The following is a 21,530-nucleotide window of genomic DNA, read 5'->3' on the forward strand; positions in this document are numbered from 1 at the left end:
TTATCATATGTTCTCACTCATAGGTGGAATTTAAGAAACAAAACAGAGGATCACAGGGGAAGGGAGGGGAAAATAAAATAAGATGAAACCAGAGAAGGAAACAAACCCTAAGAGATTCTTAATCATAGGAAACAAACTAAGGGTTGCTGGAGGGGAGTTCGTGGGGGAGATGTGGTAACTGGCTGATGGGCATTAAGGAGGGCACATGATGTAATGAACACTGGGTGTTATATGCAACTGATGAATCACTGAACTCTCCCTCTGAAACTAATAATACATTACATGTTAACTGAATTTAAATAAAATAAAATTTTAAAAAAATAAAATAACATAAAAAAGAAAATATAACAATTCTAAATGTTTTTTTAAGATTTTATTTTTAATCTCTGAACCCAACATGGCACTTGAACTTACAACCCCAAGATCAAGAGTCATGTGCTCTACTGAATAAGCCAGCCAGGTGCCCCAACAATTCTAAATGTTAATGGCTCCACTAACAGATTTTTAAAGTATAGGAGAAAACATTGAGAGAACTGAAAGAAGAAATATACAATTCACTATTACAGCAAGGATAATAGAGGCCTTGAACAATACTATCAAGCAGCTTGAGCAAACTGACATTTATGGAACACTCCAACCAACAAAGTAGAACATATACAGAACATTCATTTAGACCATATTCTGAGCTATAAAACAAATCTCAGTTTCTCAAAAAATTAAAATTAGGGGCACCTGGGTGGTTCAGTGGGTTAAGCTTCTGCCTTCAGCTGAGGTCATGATCTCAGGGTCCTGGGATCAAGCCCCACATTGGGCTCTCTGCTCAGCAGGGAGCCTGCTTCCCCACCCCCTCTCTGCCTGCCTCTGCCTACTTGTGATCTCTCTCTGTGTCAAATAAATAAATAAAATCTTATAAAAAAATTAAAATTATACCAAGTATGCTTTCTGACCACAATGGAAATAAACTAGAAATCAGTAACAGAAGATATATGGATATCTCCTAAATAATTGTAAATTTTTAACACATTTCTAAATAACAGATTAGGAAATCACACCAAAAAAATCTTAAATCTATTGAACTGACTAGAAATGAAAACATGGCATATTGAAATTTGGTAGACATGGGGTGCCTGGGTGGCTCAGTGGGTTAAGCCTCTGCCTTTGGCTCAGGTCATGATATCAGGGTCCTGGGATCAAGCCCCGCATCGGGCTCTCTGCTCAGCGGGGAGCCTGCTTCCCCCCTCCCCTCTCTCTGTCTGCCTCTCTCCCTGTTTGTGATCTCTCTCTGTGTCAAATAAGTAAATAAAATTAAAAAAAAAAAAAAGAAATTTGGTAGACATAACTAAAGCAGGGTTTTGAGGGAAATTTATAGCATTAGAATGTTTGTATTAGAAAAGAAGAAAGGTCTAAAAACAATAATCTAGGCTTCTAACTTATAAACTAGAAAAAAAATCAATTAGGCTCTGTGTAAGCAGAAAAAAGGAATCAATAAAGAAAAAACATCAATGAAATAAACACAGACCAAAAAATAGAAAATCTTTTAAATTAAAAGTTGTTTCTTGGAAAATATCAATAAAATTAATAAACTTCTACCCAGTCACTTAAGAAAAAATGAAAGAATAGAAATTACCAATACAAAAAATTAAAAAGCAAGGTCTACAGACTTTGCATGAGTGATAATAGAATATTCTGGACACATTTATGTCAAAACTTTGGCAATTTAAATTAAATAGATAAATTCTTTCAAAGACTACTAAACTATTAAAGGCCAATTAAAAAGAATTAATTATCTTTAAAAAAAGAATTACCTAAATAGATATATTTCTAATAAAGAAATTTAATTACTAATTAACAACCTTCTCAACAAAGAAAATTCCAGATCCAGATGGCTTTACTGATGAATTTTATCAAACACCTAAAAAATAATATAGGTAGTAAACCAACTTGGAAAACAGAAGAAGAAAAAAATACTTCCCAACTCATTTTATGAGACCAGCATTACATTAATACCAAAACCAAACAAAGAGAACAAAAGAAAAAGAAACAATGGGTCAATACCACTTATGCTCATAGACACAAAAATCATTAATAGCATTTTAATAAATCAGTTCAAATAATGTATATAAAGAGGATAATACCTCACAATCGAGTAGGGTTTATCCCAGGAAAGTGAATTTAGTTTAACATTTAAAAATGAATCACCATGGGGCTCCTGAGTGGCTCAGTTGGTTAAGTGGCCTGAGCCACTCAGGCGCCCCACAGTGATTTCAGCTCGGGTCATGATCCCAGGGTCATGAGACCGAGACTCGTGCCAGGCTCCACGCTGGGCATGGACTCTGCTTAAGATTCTCTCTCCTTTTCCCTCTGCCCCTCCCCACCTCTCTCTCTCTCTAAAAAAAATTTTTAAAAAAGAATAAAAAAGAATCAATGTAATTCACTGTATTAGCCAACAAAATACGTTTATGAAAATGTCAATCAATAACTGCAGAAGAACAATAGTAGTTGACAAAGTATTTGACATACAAAATAACCTAAATGAGTAGAGATGTTCAGTAATATTTATCAAATTATCTATTCTTTCTTCATAATTTATAAGGCCATTTCTCTCATATTTCAAATATGACATGGATTTGTTTCTGTACATTTTATTCATTCCCATTGATTTGCCTATCTATGCAGTAATATCACAATAATGAATACTACCATAATGATTTTGACTTTCTAATAATACCTCATTACTGATAGAACAGTTCTTCAAAATTGTGGTAGCAATTATTCGTTCTTGGCTTTCTCAAATTTACCAAGTTTCATGGACAATCTGGTTGGATTCTGAGTGGAATTTCACTATCGATTAATATAAGGGAGAATTTATATCCTTATGAGATACAGACTTCTTACTTAGAACTTAATATATCTCTGCTTATTCATTCCATATTTTGTATCTGAAAATGTTTTATAGATATTTTTCATTGAAGTTTTATATATCTTTTGTTGGGTTTATTCTTAGGTAACTTAAACCATTTTGTTGATTCCAGAACACGTTTTGAACTCCTTAATTTGGAATGTCTCGATGGATGTTATCTTACAAGCAACAACAACAACAAAACAAACAACAAAAACCTTTTATAGTCAAAATAGTTAAACTCACCAACAGAGTTTATCAACTTATATGGTCACCATTGTTTCTTGAATCTGTCACCTTCCTTGTGAGTTCACTTCTTTTCTTACTGGAGTTTAACCTTTCTTAAGTCTCCTTAAGTACTACTAGAGTCCTAAAAACTTGTTTGGTGTGTCTACTATCTGAAGCTATTATGGATAGTACAAATCTGGTCACAGAATCAGTAGGTGGCCAGCTCAGTTCTCAGAAATCAAACCGTACCTTTGCACTTCCCCTTTACTCAATAGGTCCAGAGTTCTCTATAAATCCATTTGTCCTGTCAGTAAGTCTGCAAATTTTTTCAGCCAGCTTTCCTGAGCTACACCAAGATTGGCATTGGAAGGATTGCAAATTCCTGTCCCTGCCTTCACACAGTATTCTTCAGTTAGGCACCACAGATTACTTCCAACCAGGAGCCCAGCAAGCCTGTGGCTTTAGTTCTGCTCACAGCTTGCTGTTTCTATTCTACCTCTGCTTCGTAGTAGTATTCAAAATACCTAACAACAGAGTTTATCCCAAGTACAAAACGATCCCAACATATGCCAGCTTGTAAAAGAAGAGGAAGGAGGAGGAAGAGGTAGAAAAGGAAAGAAAAAAAATGTGTATGATGTCTGAAACTTACTTTGAAAATGCATCAAAAAATGATTTGATGGATGGAAAGATGGACAGATGAATACCATTTGATAAAGCAAACATAGTAAAATGTTAATTTTAGATTCTAGGTGGTAGGTACATGTATGTTCACTGTAAAATTCCTGTATGTTTGAAAATTTTAATAATAGAATATTGAAGAAATTTTTGAATTACAAAAGCCATGTTAAGGATGTACACGATGAAATACAGCCCTTATACAATATGTCAATGGGCTGTGAAATCAATTTAGTGGGTCCACACCACATTTTAATAGGGCCTCACATGTAGCAAGGTTAAATCCTGTTTTGGAAAATTTTTGTTTTATATACATATGTGGAGAGGTATGTATATAACACTGAATTGTAACATAAAGTGTATTTTTTCTGCTGTGAATTATGATAGGAAATGTATTTTTTACTATGGATTTCAATCAAAGATGTTCAAAAACTACCAATGCAGAAGTGGTAAAAAGCTCAAATTTTACCTCTTCTCATCTCAAGGGACTGCGGGAAAAATGAGAAAGAGGTGGTGTGGGGTGGGTGGGTGTGTGCAGTGTGTGGAGGGAGAACTGAGGTTTGATCTACTGTCTCCCAGTTTACAGAGGAGGAGGCGTGCTAGATCTAAGTTGAGAATTCTAAGGGCAAAGGGCTTCCCTCTGGACTCTCAGTTTATATTCTGCGAGATGACTGTCTTGAGGCTGTGCCCTTTCACCAATCTTCGGCAGAAGTGAGAGGCATGCAGCCACAGAGTATAAATGCAGTGGAATAGTATGAAGGAGGCTGAAAGAGGGTCATCCCCTAGTCTTGAGTCATTTTTCATTGGGGAATGGGTAAGACCTACAAATTCTCACATGGCCACTGGGTACCTAAAAGGTATCGAAGTTGTAGGCCAGAAGTGCCACAATATTTAAGGGCCAAAATGCCCACACTGACTGCACTGCAGAGGCTGTTAGTGTGACTGGTTAGGCCATGGGCAAGATGAAGAACATGGCGGAAACTCAGTGAGAGCCAAACTAATACAAGAACTTCCAGGGAGCGCTCCTGACCAAGCAGAAAGCAGATCAGGAGTTACATCAGCTGTAAATTTCAGAAACAAGACCAGTGATACCTCAGCAGTTGGAAGCTACAAGGTTCAAACTACTTTGCCTTCCTGGCACCATGAAGACTCTGAAATATTTCACTCACGTACTATCTAAAAAAGTTCAGAAAATTATGTACCCCTCACTTAGAAACGCCTACTAACATCCTAAGATGCCATTGGAAATATTTTATTGCTAGCTTAAAAACAGTTGCAAAGGATGTCTTTTCTGGCATACTATAAATATGGGCATTACGAAATAAAAAATGTTACATTTTTCTTTTAAATCTATCCAGTGAGATTAGGTATCAGTAAAATTTTATATCAACCATCATCCATTTTTCAAAATATATGGAAAAGCTCTTAATCAGAAAGTTTACATGTTCCCTTTTCTCCTCAGCTTCTTATTTCTATCTCATCTCTTCCTTAACAGAAATACCTAAAAAACAAGAAGGAAAAGTTCGGAGCTCCTGCAAGAAGTTTATGGCACCAATATTTCAAAGTGTCCCTTTGTCTGATGTCCTACAGGTTTTTCTACTCTAGGGTGAAGCACTGCAGTAAATTTGAGATGAGGGAGACATATGCTTTGCCTAAGAAGAATAGAAGATGGGAAACGAGAAGCGGCATATACCTTCACTGCAGGCACATTCACGGACAGAACAACTTTAGTAAAAAGTACACTTGCAAGTTGAGAATCTCGTCATTTAATCCTTAAAACTACTCATCTTGGGGCGCCTGGATGGCGCAGTTAGTTAAGCATCTGCCTTTGGTTTGAGCCCCATGGCAGGCTTTCTGCTCAGCAAGGGGTCTGCTTCTCCTTCTCCCTCCACTTCTCCCTCCTTCTCTCACTCTCTCTCAAATACCTAAATAAAATCTTAAAAAACAAAAAACAAAAAAAACAAAAAAACTTTTCCTCTTGCTCTTTGTGTATCTGCAGAGGAACAACTCCAGTTGACTTAACCTCCTCTCCCCCCTATAAATCCAGATGTCTTCTTGGAGGAAATACAGAGGGCAGAAACATGAGCATCTAAGCTTCTTTATCCAAAATGCTGTGTTACCTAAAAGATTGGTTAAATTATTTGGCCTTAATCAAATTTAGTTTTTACTTTCCCTAGTACTATGAATGGCACCTTCTGTGAAAGGTCAAATCAGATTTAGACAAAATTTTAAAAATGCTTCTTTACATATCTTATATGGTGTTTGTGTAAATTTACTTACTTGATACATGTATCTCTTTCCTAGAGTAAACTCCAACATATGTTTTTCAAATTCTGTGACTTTCATTCCCTATCCGTACTCCTCAACAACCTCAGGATCTCGGATGCTCCAATTCTGAGGTTGAAGAAAGCATTAGCCTCAGTCTCACATTCAAAATGGGCCACAAATTTAGCCATTTTCCTTACTTCCAAGTAAAGTTATACATACAGCCAAAAAGAAACTGTGACAGAACTGACCAAAAAAGATAGTTATAAAACTTTTGTCCCATTACCAGACCATGTACCCTATATGGGTTATGAATTAATATTTTTATAAATTTTGTAATTATCGGGGCACCTGGGTGGCTCAGTGGGTTAAAGCCTCTGCCTTCGGCTCAGGTCATGATCTCAGGTCCTGGGATCGAGCTCCACATCGGGCTCTCTGCTCAGCAGGGAGCCTGCTTCCCCGTCCCCCCTCTGCCTGCCTCTCTGCCTACTTGTGATCTCTGTCAAATAAGTAAATAAAATCTTAAAAAAAAAATTTTGTAATTATCATAAAAAATAGAACACACATCATAGGGGGTTGTACTGAGTTAATCTTAAGTATATTCATATAAAATATATCCAGTGGTTTTTAAATCCTCCTTTGACATTTCTTCATTATCGTACTAAAACCATCAAAAAAAAAAATAGGAGACACTCTCAATCTATGAGATGTCTCACCAAAACCCACTGCCCTGATTTCGTCAGCATCAATTCTTTCCTTAACCCTGTTCACTCTAAGGTCTCATCATCTTGCAAAGATCACCAATAACCTTTTTTGTGTGAAAGTATAACTTGTTTGAAAATAAGTCTTACTCACTCCTAACTTGATACCATGGCCTATATGAATCTTTTTTTTAAAAGCCCTCCTCATACTTCAGTTAATAAAGCATACCTTGCCTACTCTAACAGCAAAGACGAGCTCAGTCCCTTTATAACCCCGCCCTGCTGTCTCATCTTAGACAAGTATCTCAATTGACTTATATATAATATTAATAATAAAGGTATCACTTATATGTGCAATCAAAAAAATGTCAAACTCATAGAAACAGAGTGAAAAAGTAGTTCCTAGGGACTGCAAGTGTAGAAAATAGGAAGAGGTTGGTAAGAGAGTACAAACTGTCAGCTATAAGATGAATGAAGTCCAAGGATCTAAGGTATGACATGATTATGGTTGGTAATATTGTATCATATCATTGAACTTTTGCTAAAAGAGTAGAACTTAAATGTTCTCATCAAAAAAATATATGTAAATATATGAGGTGATATATGTGTTAATTATCTAAATGGTAGGAATCTTTTTACAGTGTAAACTTCTGTTAAATCATCATGATGTACACTTTAAATATCTTACAATTTTATCAGTTATACCTCAATGAAGTTGAAAAAAATTAATAACAAAGACGATGATGATAGCTACAACCTACTGACCACTTACTATGTCTCAGGTACTATGTTAAGAGTTTTATATACATTAACTATTTAATCCTTATAACAACGCACTGAGGTAATTATTATTGTTGTTGTTACTCTCATTATCTGTAAATTGAGAGGACTGGATTAGATTGCCTCTAAATTTCATTTCAACCTTAAAATGCTTTCATTCTATTTTTAATAATCTTTTTTATTTAAGTTCCCCTACAACATAGAATCTATACCCCATACATATTTTTACTACTTAAGTACATATCGATAGGCGTGTTTCCTAAGAGTTTCATGTGCCTATGTTCTATGTACATAATAAGAATGGAAACTTTCTAAGGGCAAGGTCTTGGATGGTTCTGCTGTATAATCAACCCCGATTAATGCACAGATGGAAAAAGGACTATTCAACACTTCATCTTCTTTGTCCCTCTAATCTTTTTTTCACAGAGTGGGGAGATCTTTTTTCACCAAACAAGGTAAGGTTAATTCAGTGACTACCACAATCATGGTCCCTAAAGACACCATTCCATATAGTTTATTTATAGGGATCCTGATATACACTGAAAGTCCTATAGGTATCCATTTGGTGGTTAGATGGCCAATAGATTGTGACTTATGTCACTTATGACTAATGACTTATGTGACTTATGTGGATATATATATGTGATATATATATAATATATATAATATATATTTTATGTAATATATATATATATATATATATATATAATTTTGTTTTATGAAGACCAGAGTACCTTATCTACCCAACACCAATTTAAACCCAGATACTAAAAGAGACTCTTTATTTTGTTAGTCACTGAATGTAAAATTAAATGTCAGAAGTATAACTAGGGTATCCAGATTAAATTTCTTTCTATTAGAACAGCACTATCCAGTAGAATTTTCAATGATGATGTGGCTTTTAAGCACTTGAAATGTGGACAGTGAGACGGAGGAATTAAGTTCTTTTCTTTTATTTTATTATAATTAATTTAAACTGAAGGACCACAAGGGATTTTAACAGTGTATTGGGCAGTACAGCTCTAGAAGATGTAAGTCACTTGTGGCTTGCAAGGCTGAAGACTAAGATCTTTCCAGTACCTTTTACTTATGCCATCATTCTCTTTTCTGAAACATTCAATAATTACTTCCTAATGAATAGGAAGTGTTAATAAGTAGATTCTTTGCATATCCTTTATCCATGTATATAATTCGCTTTATTTAGGAACTTGAAATCTTTTAAAAATGTAACCGGATGCTGATTGTTTTTTGGAAATTATGTAAAATTGATTTTCTGATATAATTACAATGAAAAAATTTGAAGACAGTGATAAATTAATGTTACAGTTCTTTGCATCTTTGTTATATATATAAAATATTGGCAAATAATGAGTTATAATATTTAAAATCATCAATATATTGTTTTATTTAACATTTATTCAAGCTCATGCTATGAACAACAACAGGTGAGAGGAAACCACTATATGCCTTTTAATAAAATAAAGCAAGCCAACGATTTCTAAAACATTAACTCTAAGAATCTCCCTTTCATCAATCAGTAGTCAGACTTAATAATCAAAGATCTTAACTAACAATCACTGACAACACTGATCAATTTGAATAGAAAATAGAAAATGCTAGTCAATCCTCAAGACAGTTGGTTTTCCTCCCCCTAGGTATATGCCTTCAATACTGCTTTAGTTCTCCAAGGGAAAAAGAAAATTTCATATTCTTGTCCATTCACACAAACATGTCAGTGAGCGTTATTGTTCTGGGAGGAGGGGGCAGCAGGCAGGGGGCCCAGGATGTTGACGGAACAGATAGGATGTCAGGTGAAGATAGAATGCTGTGCCCTCTCTAACCAGCTGAAGACTCGGCATGATTGTTTTCTTACAAATAATACCTGTGGGTGTTGAAACTGTTCAGGGAATCTATCAAACACACTCTTTCACTTTGCTGCTGTAACTCTATAAAATTTATTCTCATTTCAAAAGAGTCATAGGCAATAATACCTGTAGGTGGTTGAGTAATTTAAAGAAAATTTTCAGGCCTACTTTCACTTACTTTGCCAGAACAATTTTATACTTCTTTGGGGGTTTTAAAATGCAACATTTTCCACTCAGTATGATTAAAAATTTCAAAATAAGAGCCCCTCATCTTAAATTAAATGTAAGTAAAGAAAATATTATATTGGGATGTTTAAAAATAAAACTGAGATCCAAAAAGGAAAATAAATTAATGTTGAACCATTTCCATTTTTTAAAATTATAGAAATAATTCATACATAGATGTATGAGAACAAAAAGTACCTAACCAGTGTGATATTAGGGAAAAATGCATTATTACATTAATGCCAAATTATCATTCTCAGGAAATCATTCTCAGGAAAATCTGAAGGCTGAGGTCTATAAGCTTATAAAAGCTATCTATACAAATTGGAAAATGCATAAATGGAAGAATAAAGGTAATAACCTTTCCAGATTACTTAACTTTCTTTAGTAACTCATCTATATCCATATTAAGTTTACTTTATGTTAAGAAAATGCAGTAAATGCAGATTTTTAAAAATTTTCTATTTTGCAATTTGCATTTTCAGTCACAAGTTCAGAGGGAGAAAAAGCTCAGTAATGCTTAGTTTGAAATGTCTTTTCCATAGTAATTCATTAAAAAGATAGTAAAAAGTTAAAAAAATCTTTTAATTAATCAAAAAAGTAATAACATACTTTTTGAAGTGTTTTTAGATGATTAAAGTGTTTTAGTGATTTGAAGATGAAGACATATTTTCAATCTCCAAATGGAACTTACTCTTCATTAAAATGTTCATAATCACATAAGCAGGAAAGTCTATCTCCCTATATAATCATTTCAAAATACCATTTTTTTAAGTAAAAGCTCTTATTTGGCATTTATTTCTTGAAGGGGTATATTCAATATTAATTAAGATAATATTTTGAATTGAAAGATACCTAAATGAGATGTCAACAAAGCTCTGTTTTTATATAACTGAATTACCAGAAAAAAGGAAAATCTCTAAGTATAATCATCTTTTTGAAAGTGAGTTATTTAATGAATAGTTTTCATGGTAAAAAGTTCAAATTTGAGCCAGAGACACATATTTGACATTTGGTAATATAATTCTAAGAGAATTAGAGAAAAATACAGATTGGAAAATTTTTCTCCTGACCTAAACAGCTTTATGACAAGTCAAATGAAATGTTCCATGACAATAAATGTGTCGTGGATAAATGATGGAAAATAAACAGTATTTCAATATCATTTCCTGTTTTATCCCATTGTGGTTTTGTCCCTCTCTGTAATAATTACCTATGCACAAACTCTAGATGGCAATATTGCACTTACTGTACTTTCAAGAAAATTGTCACAGTCAGTCCCCACATATCCTCTTTATCAACATTTTATGTGCCATGGATCTATAGCCTCTTATTATAAGTGTAATGAAGCAGAAGTTATTGAAGCATTTTATTGATTGCTCAGATCACAAGTTTACTGCCATACTGAATTGGCACCTTACTCACTGAAGCAAACTGCTGACACCTTTTTTAAAAAGTGACAACTACATCTATTTCATGACCAGAAATCCATTTTCATCTCTATCAAGACAAGAATGCAATTTTCACTTCATTTAACTGATGTTAGGCCTGCTCAAAGCATGACACTTAGAAAAAGACACAAGTTTAAGGTTCTTAAAATACTTCAAGTAACTAGAATGCAGCTTGGTTTCAGGGAAAGAAAAAAATCATCCATCATTCAAATCTACAAGCAACATAAAATTCTAAAACATTATCTATCAGAACCCTCAGAAGTAGTTTTCAAACTACTTGAAATATCTGCAACACAATTTTAATGTGTTTAATAGTAAGTTATATTTATATGTTATAAATTTCATTCCAAGCTTTCAAAAGACATCAAGAAGTTCAAAACTGAACTATTTTGGGTATTGCCTCATGAAGGTTAAATCAAGGAAATAGCACAATTTTTTAATGTATATATATCTGGGGATCTAATGTACAGAAAGTGAGTACAGTTAACAATACTATATTACATACTTGAAATTTGTTAAGAGAAGAGATCTTCAATGTTCTCACCACAAAAGAGAAATGACAATTATGTGAGATGATAGAGGTATTAACTAACCCTATTATGGTAATCATTTTATAATATTTAAGTGTATCCAAGCACCATGTTATACACCTTAAACTTATATAATGTTATATGTCAATTATATCTCAATAAAGTGGGGAGGAAAAGTAGCTGGCTTATCAAAAATAAAGTATATATAAAAAATGAAATAGAAATAGTTACTTCTTCAATTGTGTTAAGACTAATAAATGACTTTGACTTAATATATAAGATATAAAAAATAAACTTCTAATACTTCTTTTATGGAAAATTAAAATATTAACATTCCTTTAAGAATACTTTTTGCAAGTGACATATTCTGTCAGCACTAAATGTAATTCAAGTATACTTTGAACTGAATCTTTTCTGAGTAAAACTATATTATTATTATTATTGGTTTGCTATCTAAGTATCAAACTTATTAAGAGCATGGATAAAGTGAACCAACATTAACTTAGAAAAAATTTTTAAAATCTAGAGCTTACATAAAGATTAGTTCAATGTAATAATAAAATACATTTCAGTTTTAAACTGCAAAACCAATACATGCTGAAGTTGGAAGTTCATTTCCTTACCTAATTACATAAAGTTAGAGTACAATAAAGTCATAGTACAATTCTAGTTTAAAAAGTGAAACCTAATTTTTGAAATAGAGATTTAGTATCTGAGATTCTTAAACCCAACACATCAAATATAGAACATTTAGAAGTAGCATATAATAGCATTTTTAAAAGTACCTTACTTAAATTAATAAATAAAAAGAACTATATACCAAAAAAACTTGAATCACTCAGGCAGAAAATTATAGTTTTCAACAAACTTCATTAAGTAAGGGTCTATTACAAATAGCCCAAGTACATATTTCAAAATTAAAATTACAGAAGTAAAACACTTCCCTGCAGCTTCAGGCATAAGTAGAAATTGTCAGGTTTTGGTTTTTTTTTAAGTTTAGAAAATGCTCCAAGAGTTCAAGATATATTTGGGTGTATTTTTCTTATTTCTTGTTTTTAAGTAATCAACAAGCTAAAATTAAATTTCCAAGATGATCATTTCTTTCCAAAGTGCTGAAAGTTAGGAATAAAATAAAAAATTTCCTTCACATTTTTTCATATCTTAAATTTCGTAGAGACTATGATATTCTTCATAATTAAGATGGTGGTTGTTAAGATATTACAGTTAGATACTCATCTCCTTTGTTTCTCTCTGAATTTCAAAAATGGCTATGCAATCAATAACAACTGTTAAACCATCCTGTGAACCACTTTAAATGATTAAAGCTGTATGTTTATGAGTTCTTTTAGAAACTATTTTCAAAGAAGACTGCAATGCACTCATTATTTAAATGTATACAGGAATTTTGTTGGCTGGAGGAAAAAAATTCAAAGTAGTATCAAAATTGAGAAGACATTTCCAGCAATGGACATTTCCCAAAGATCACGTTTGTACTTAAGATCAGTCATTCCAAATCATTATTTGTATAGCCTCCTGGCACAGTTCCATGGACTTTTATGTATCTCTACAGTGTTTCTGAAGAGACTGACATATATTTTGTTTACTGACAGCAACGAAAAGCTCTATGTAGGATCATAAATAAAGACGATCATGTTTAAAAATCACTAATATCATTTTAAAAGGTAGTGCAGGCTTGTGTTTTGGCCTCTGTTTAGCCATGTTAGGCCTATGAATGACAGCTTCCCTGCTTGAAGCACACAGAAAGCACAGCCTTCCTCATTCACTGACAGGACTGTGGCCTTTTCACACGTTCCTTCCACAGCAGTGTTTGTCCCCAAACACTGGAACTCGACACAATGGCATTCCTACTTCAACACCCCCACCAACAGCACCACTACTTAACAAGAATGCTAATGAGATGGAACAGTCCCTGTCGCTGAAAGTGTTAACTGCATTTCATAGGAATGCGTTTATGCTACTTCAAAGATTACCAATTAAATAGATTCTGCTTAGCTCTGAGCAATTTCTAAGATGTTTCACTTTTAAGGAAATAAATGTGATAAATGTAAGACTAAGTAACTTTATGCTGTCCTAAATATAGTATCTCATTTTATATACATGAATCAGTATACTTTTAAGACCACACTAATGTAGTGGGCTTAATTCGGTTGCATGCTATAATAGCCAAGTTAGAGTTAGAAATTGAAAAATGAGTAAGTCTATAAACATAAAACCAGTAGTTCTGACTTTCCTTTTAGTGGTATTTTATCAGTTTATTTAAAAGAAATGCCCTTTGGGAATCCCAAGACATCCAATTTAAAGATTGAAAGAAATTTTCTTTGACAGAATCCCAGCAAAACAATATTAAGTGTTTTTATATATAATCTCAGAAGTGAAATCAATGGAAATAATATCAAGAGTTCATCTAATTCTATAATTTATAAGCTTAGATTTGTTAAGGAAGTAGGAATCATTACCCATTTCCATTTTACCTGATTCCTCAACATGATCTTATATAAAACTAAATAGAAAAGCCTATCTCTAAGGTCAAATGAAGTAAATGCAGTTCAAATAAAGTTCATTAGTGCTAAGAAGGATATTTGCTAAGAAGTCCTACTAATGTTAAAATAATTGCCAGGCTTAACACTTAGCTACTGATGACCTGACAATGGTACAGCTACAGTGACTTTTCTAAACATTGCAAATAATTTTAAATGAAATCATGATATAACAATACAAAAGAGACTCAGGAATACCTAGAATTGAGCATATCTAAAAGAAATAGAAATTTGCATGGAAATGCATAACAGGTAAATTTCTATTTCTTTTTCTTCGTTTTTATATTTTAAAATAAACCTAAACAAGCATCATATTAAAACTGTTGAGTGCAAATGTTTAAGTTATTACAATTTAGCAAAAGTAAAAGGTTTAGTTAGGAATGGCAAAGAGCCTAGGTTTTTAAACATTCCCAAATCTGGCATAGTGTGGATGATAGACAACTTCAAAGATGCTAAAAATCTTAATTTTTGTTCATATTTTGTTCAGATGTACTTTTCATCAATTTTGAGTCCTAAAGAAACCTTTAAAATCAAAGCAGTAACTCTTGAAATACTTTCTTTATTCACAATATACGGAACTCTTTTCAATCTAGTTCAACTGTTATGTATCTATTTCAATTTTACATGTTTAGGATAATGGAATAAAAAATAAGCCATAATTACTTTCTGAGCAGTTTCTTATCTCTAACATCCTCACTTTTATAAAACTTAAAAAATGTTTAAGTTTTTTAAGGTTTGATTTAAACAGTGCTTCTCTTGTACTGGAGAATGATCTCTTTTTTAAACATCAAAAAATTTTAAACTGTCTAATAAGTAGAATCAAACCATTTAATACCAAATAAATGATTATAATTAAATTGGTCATCTATTTTATAAGATCCTTGTATCTTAAAAGTTAACTAATATTTCAATTTGAATAATTTGACCAAAATAATAATAAATTGTATAATATTTGTACCAGTTTTTATATGTGATACTGGGTTAATAAAAAATTTAAAAATAAGTTTGAATTTTTATTTTTCATATTTATTATTATAAGTAGCCTTATCTACAATAATTATTAATCCCACTTCTGGATCCACCGAGATTAATTAACTAAGGAAATAATCACATTTTGAGAATAAAAGTTTCTCATGGGAAGATATTTCTTGCTAGTTCTGGACACCTTAGTTCAAGAATTTCTTCTCGTCAATACAAATTGTCCTTTTCCAAAAAGACAGCAGGAGGTGCTGTGTGAACACTGAGACCACATCCCATGCCTCTCTCCCCTCCCCCAACACGCAGAGAATAATAGCGTGATGTTTTCAAAATACCCATTTTTCAGTGGCCTGTGGCCTGAAATAATGAGCCCCGTCCTAAATTGGAACCTCATAGTTAGAAATGCAAAACCTAGACTTTATTTAACATGGTAAAATATATGTTTAACTTCTTAAGACCAAGTACAAAGGGGATTCTAAAAATGTGGCAACTCTGTTTTTATTTTATAAATGGGCATCAATCATTCTGCTTTGTAATTTTAGTTCCACTTTAAGATAAATCAAAGTTCCTATATATCCTTATAAAAATATCAAAATCTTTACACACACACACACAACTCACAGTTATGGAAAGGATACTTAAAAATTAAAAGACACAATTAAGCTTAACCTGATTACTTTCTAAACATACAAGTTAAATAAGCATAAATGAAGTGAGTTAGTCTTGACAAGAAGTTAATTCACAATTTCATTTCCCAGAATGTGACTGGTTTACATTTTAGCCCACCTTCTACAATAGCAATTCTGATTTCATACTAAAAAAGAAAAAAAGACTGAGCATTTAAACCTTCAAATGATTTAGGAGCTATTCATTTTCTTGCTTAAAGTAACTGTCTATAGAAATTCCACATAAGGAGTTGCCTTCGCTTTGCACAGTATGCAGCAAGAAAAGATGAGACATATGACATCCCATACCAAAAGACAGATACAATTAGCCCCATTATTGCTGGCTTTGAGATTACAGAAGAAGCATTTTGGCTCCCTAACGGGCACTGAGTTCACAAAATACATGTCACAGTTTTTTTATGACACAATGCCAATCACCTCCTCTATACAACCAAGTACATTTTAAAACACATAATAAAGCAATTTTTAAAGAGGGATGACTCACCTGTGTATAATATTTTTTTGCAGACTTTAGTTGTTGGTACAAGGCCAAAAGAACTCCTTGGATGTACATCTTAGCTCCTGAGGGGCTGAAACCTTCTCCCTTAGAGACCCAAACTGGTCCCCGCAAAAGTGTGATGGAATTTTGCAGGCATTTTTCAAGCAGAGGAACTATGCAAGAAAATAAGGGAAAATAAATTCTTTTGACCCAACTGAAAATGCACTGCCTGGAACACAGTCCCAATACCAGAACTAACTCTTAACATCTATTATTTATATCTGACCTGGGTTAAGTCTTACAGAGGCAATTCCTGCATTACTAGTGGCCACCATGAAGGATGTATTTATATTGAGATACCCCCCATGCAAGACTCATAAGCTTTGTGAGCACACCTGAATAGTTCTGAAGTGTGCCTAACTAGCTGCACAGAGTGTCATGGTGTGCACTGATTGCCTTATCTTCTCATTTATCACAGATGAGTTGGAACCAACCTTGCTGAAATCTACTTGCATTGTCCTGATAAAATTGTAAGATCCATGTTGTTTCTGTATATAGCTTCCCATAGAGGAGTCTATATATCTAAAACATCACATCTGGAAATTATTCATAAAATATAATCCACACCTTTATAAGCCATCCTATTCAAGTCTTTTCACTGCCATTGCTTAAATAACCCATAAAAACAGGGTGGTAACGCTGTTTAAAAATAAAGGGAATCTTAAGCAAGCATTTTATTGCACCTTTTTGTTTTTAAGTTTCTGAGATATAAACTAGTTAAAGATTTAGGAATGTTATTTCAGCACCCGTTTTGTAAACATTTAGAAGATATTTACTTGTTGGCCTGTATACTATACTGGACTTGACAGACATATTATACACTTTTTCACACGATTAGCTTATAAAGTCTTTCTAGTGTAAAATAGAAATAGTGTAAAATAGTCAAATAACATGGCAGCTAGCTAACATTTTTTAAGATTTAATTTCCCTCTGAAATGCCAGAAATGAAAAATAAAAAGAAATCTTAGGCACATTTGGGAACCCAGAAAAATGAAAGGATTTCATTTTTTAACTTGGTCTTAAATATACACATGTGACACAATATAAACATACAAAATAACTATATGGCTTGGCTACCTGATTCTGATACATATTTCTAATAGAAAAGAAATTAAATAGATCACCAGCAAAGAAAATAGCTCCTAGCTCCATGCCATTGGTTATGTTATATGTGGCATATTTTATGCAGAGAGGCCTAGCGTAGCAATCTGGAAATTGAATTACAATTAGGTTCAGCTGAGCTGCTGAGCGGCTGAGTTATGCAAATGGCCTTTGCTACTGGTATTCTGCTGAATTTTGCTCCTAGTAAAAAAGTTATGCATTTTATGGCACTAAGTTCTGTAACTCTCTACCATAGCACAATTTAAATTCTTTCTAATATATTCTAACACTAAGGAGAAAGTTAGAAATAGAACTTAAGCTTCTCTAAAACTAGTATAAAGTTAAAGGAAAATTATGACCCAATGACTACTTAGACATCTTTAGATGTGTGCATGAAATTCATTCATCCAGCCTCAGAAATTAATTCCTAAAATTCTCATAACAAAACCATGTTTATACTGGAGCAATTACTTCTCTTTATTAAGTTTTATCATAACAAATACCACAAACTTTTTTAAAATATAAGATCACATATACTATAAAAGAAAGAAAAAGAAAAAAACTTATTTTTAGAATTATAACTCTTCGATCTTTAAAAAAAGTATGGTACAAACCAATCTTGATTTTAATTTTTCCTAAAGAAAACTTAGCTTAAGAATCATCAGTGCTTTTAGTTAACTGCTGTAACATTCATACATTACTATGTATTGGGTTTTAATTTGTAAACTTTTAATTTGGTACACTCATTGAACCTATTACAGTTTTTGAACATGGAAAGGCATTACATAAATAGCTATTAAGTTGAAATAATTTTAAGTAAATTGGGAAGTGGGTAATAAACTTGAATGATCTACATCCTAGATTTAATCTTGAATTTAAACCTGAGAACACGTTCTCAGATTATCTAGTTTTATAACCTTATTCATCCTTGCTTGCCACAAAGTAACTTTCGAATTCTTTATTTCAGTCCAAGGAATTCCAAGGTATGATTTCATAGATCTTCTAATACAAGTTCTACTTTTTGCAGAGTTATGTCCCCTTAAATTAGAATTTAAGAAAAAAAAAATATATATATATATATAGCTTAGGAAAAAATACAAATTATATCAAAATGCAAGCAGTGTCAGAACTGATATAGGATGGAAAATAGCTCCCATGCTCCACATGATTTATGTAATTAGGAATACTATGGAAACCAGAAATAGCAAAGCAAAGAAAGCAGTATTCACAAGCAGGTTTTATAAGGGACCTCAGAATCTGCTCTGAACTTGTTGAATAATCTGTTCAGTATTCTAGAATCTCCCTGCTGGAAGCAGGGTCCTCATTATAACCACAAGAGCGCTAATAAAGGTTAGCCTCTGAATCAGGGATTAGAAGGCTCTTTTCTTTTTGGGAGCTGCAAACTAGTAACTTTGATGATCTTCTTGAAAAGGAAGACAAAGCACACTCCAAGAACAAACAATGTTTCCACTAACTAGGAAGGTACAGAAAACATAAGAAAATGATACGCCCTAAATACTTCGAAAGGAAGTATAAATAAGTCTAATATATTTTAAAAAATAAAATTTATTAATCAGTTACAATTAGAGAACTCTCCATAAAAAGGATTGACTTAAAATGACAGTTTTGAAATATAATAGAATAATTGGTTAAAAATAAGTCAATTGACTTTTCAACCCCAAACGTAGATTTTTAACATGAGTATGAATTACTTTTTAAGCATTTTAGTGGATATTTGTAATGTTCTATACCAAAGACAATTCATAAGTGTTCTTAACAAACCTTTTTCTTTTATGTAGAGTTCTTTTTTACTGTTTCTGAAGCTAAGTGCATTAAAGATCATTGCATAAAGATGTGCAAAAACCAAAGGCAATTATTTAGAAAGAACAACAGACACTTTTCAACCATGGAAAGAGCATAAACCTAGATGTTGCTATGAGCTAACAAGGCCCATGAGAGTCACTCAAAGAAAAAAAAAATGTCTTTCCCAGTGAATGAACACCAGGGTATTATTTCGTGGATAAACCACGAGTTTCTCCTTTAAACTGCTACTCAGAGATATTGCCTCACTCAGTAAGGTTAGCTGGCTCCTATAATTCTACATTCCTTTAATATTGGTGTGCATAGGTACACACGGCATTTCTTCTGAAGTTTGAGGCCTTTATTACAGGTGTTCTACCTATTTGCTCTTATTTACATAATAGCAACCAGAGCTTTGCTTTTCTGTAATTTCAGTATTTTCATTAAATAGGGTCTCAAAATTTTTATTAGATAAGTGGTTTGGAAATTACTCATTCATTAAATTTATCAATATACATAGATGAGTCAAATGTGATCATTCCATTGGGATCATTATCACCACTGGAGAATAGCTTTTTATCCATTTTGTTTATTCTCAAGTTATGACTACAGGGTAACTTAAAATAAACCCAATAGTTTCAACGCGTTTGGACTGAAGACTGAGGATGCTGAGTAGATAGATCATTTAACGGAAAGGAGTAATTTCCCGGGTAGAGTTAGTATTGAACATCATGGGTAAACAGATCTTATGATTGAAAGTAATAGCTATATCAAATTCATAACTATCAATAGATACTTTTCTCACTCATGCTGTTCCATTTCCTTGCATTTGTTTCTCCTTTTTTCCATCTGTGAATATATTCTTGTCCTTCAAGGTTTGTATCAAATGTTATGTTCTGTGGCAAAATATCCCATGTTACTCAGACAGAATGGAACTGCTCCTCTCTATGCTTCCCAGAGCATTGTTTGTAATTTTATTTCCCCTTTACTGATTTGAATTAATTCTTATCTTTTCCACACCCATTTCCATCCTCCAGTAAATCACAAATGCTTTAGGGTTTTGAGACCATAGTGGTTTTTGGTTTGTAAAAGCAGTGCTCAGTAAATGTCTACCAGACAAATTAAAAGTACTTCGGATAAGCTGCAGATAGTCTTTTAGGCAAATATTAAGACCATGAGTTCAACTTATGCACAAAGACTATGCACACTTAGAATCTGTAACTTTCTGTGACCAAATGAAAATTTGATCAAAACTTAGTAATTATTAATAGGCTAGAATTTTGAAGTACATTTAGAATATGTACAACTGTTTTGTCTTAATTCTCCTTATAAAAGATCTTAAAAACTAAGAAGGAAATTATAAAAGAAAATGATACATTTTGGCAATGAAGCATTAACAAGCCAGAAGGCCAGAGGTGGGTACTTAAAAAGTCTTGGAAAAGCCTCATGTGCTCTATCCTACCCCTGTCATAAATCATGCTACTATAGGAAAAAGCACACAATAAAACCTACATAACAAAGCAAAAATACTAGGTTAAGGTCAAAATAGCCACTGTAAATACTAAAAATGATACCCTCTAAGAACACCGAACACAGTAATTTCAAAAGCTATTCATAAAAAAAGAAGCTGTTCAGCCTTCAAGCACTTCATTACTAAAGAAGTTTGAACTTATTTGGATTCATGATGGGAGCAGTACAAGAATTTTTGACAAGGAGGCAAATATCTCCCTAAAAAGAAACCACAAAGCTAATGTAACTTACCAAGTAGAAATAGACTGGAGTGCCTGTCAAGTTCTATACCTACAGAATATAAGTCTCTTTCCAAAAGTAACATCTTACATTAAAAGAGATACTTTGCTTACTCGTTTGAATCTGCTATGGAAAGCTAAAAAGAGGATTTTTAAATTAATATGTTTTCAAAAAGCACTGGAAATAATCAAAGGCTTTAATAACCTACTGTGAATTAAAAATTAAAATTCATGCCAATTAAATATCCTGAGTCGTAATTTAAATAATACAGTAATCTTCACATTTCAGTCTGAGTACATAAGACTGTGGGAAAAAAGAGCACTGTCCAGAGCATAATTACCTATAAAGAAACTTCTACATGTTCTCTGGCAGCAAGTTTCAGATCTCAGTCTCAAAGATACTCAGTTATTGTTTAGCAGGACATCATTTGGAAATTCTCCCATTCAGTTGGAATTTATTTTTAAAACAAAGTTTACCTAAAAAGTCTTTTTTGGAGGAAAC

The 21,530-nt window shown here is 32.8% G+C and overlaps 1 protein-coding gene across 1 annotated transcript in view; it reads right to left on the reverse strand.

The window, feature by feature from the left end:
* Nucleotides 1-21,530, reverse strand: part of DCDC1 (doublecortin domain containing 1) — a 433,096-nt gene that overhangs the window by 326,895 nt on the left and 84,671 nt on the right. The window contains 1 exon segment of the mRNA XM_047690790.1: nt 16,326-16,492. Within this exon segment, the coding sequence (XP_047546746.1) occupies nt 16,326-16,492 (167 nt within the window).

Source organism: Lutra lutra, chromosome 10 (genome assembly GCF_902655055.1).
Source record: "Lutra lutra chromosome 10, mLutLut1.2, whole genome shotgun sequence".
NCBI lineage: Eukaryota > Metazoa > Chordata > Mammalia > Carnivora > Mustelidae > Lutra > Lutra lutra.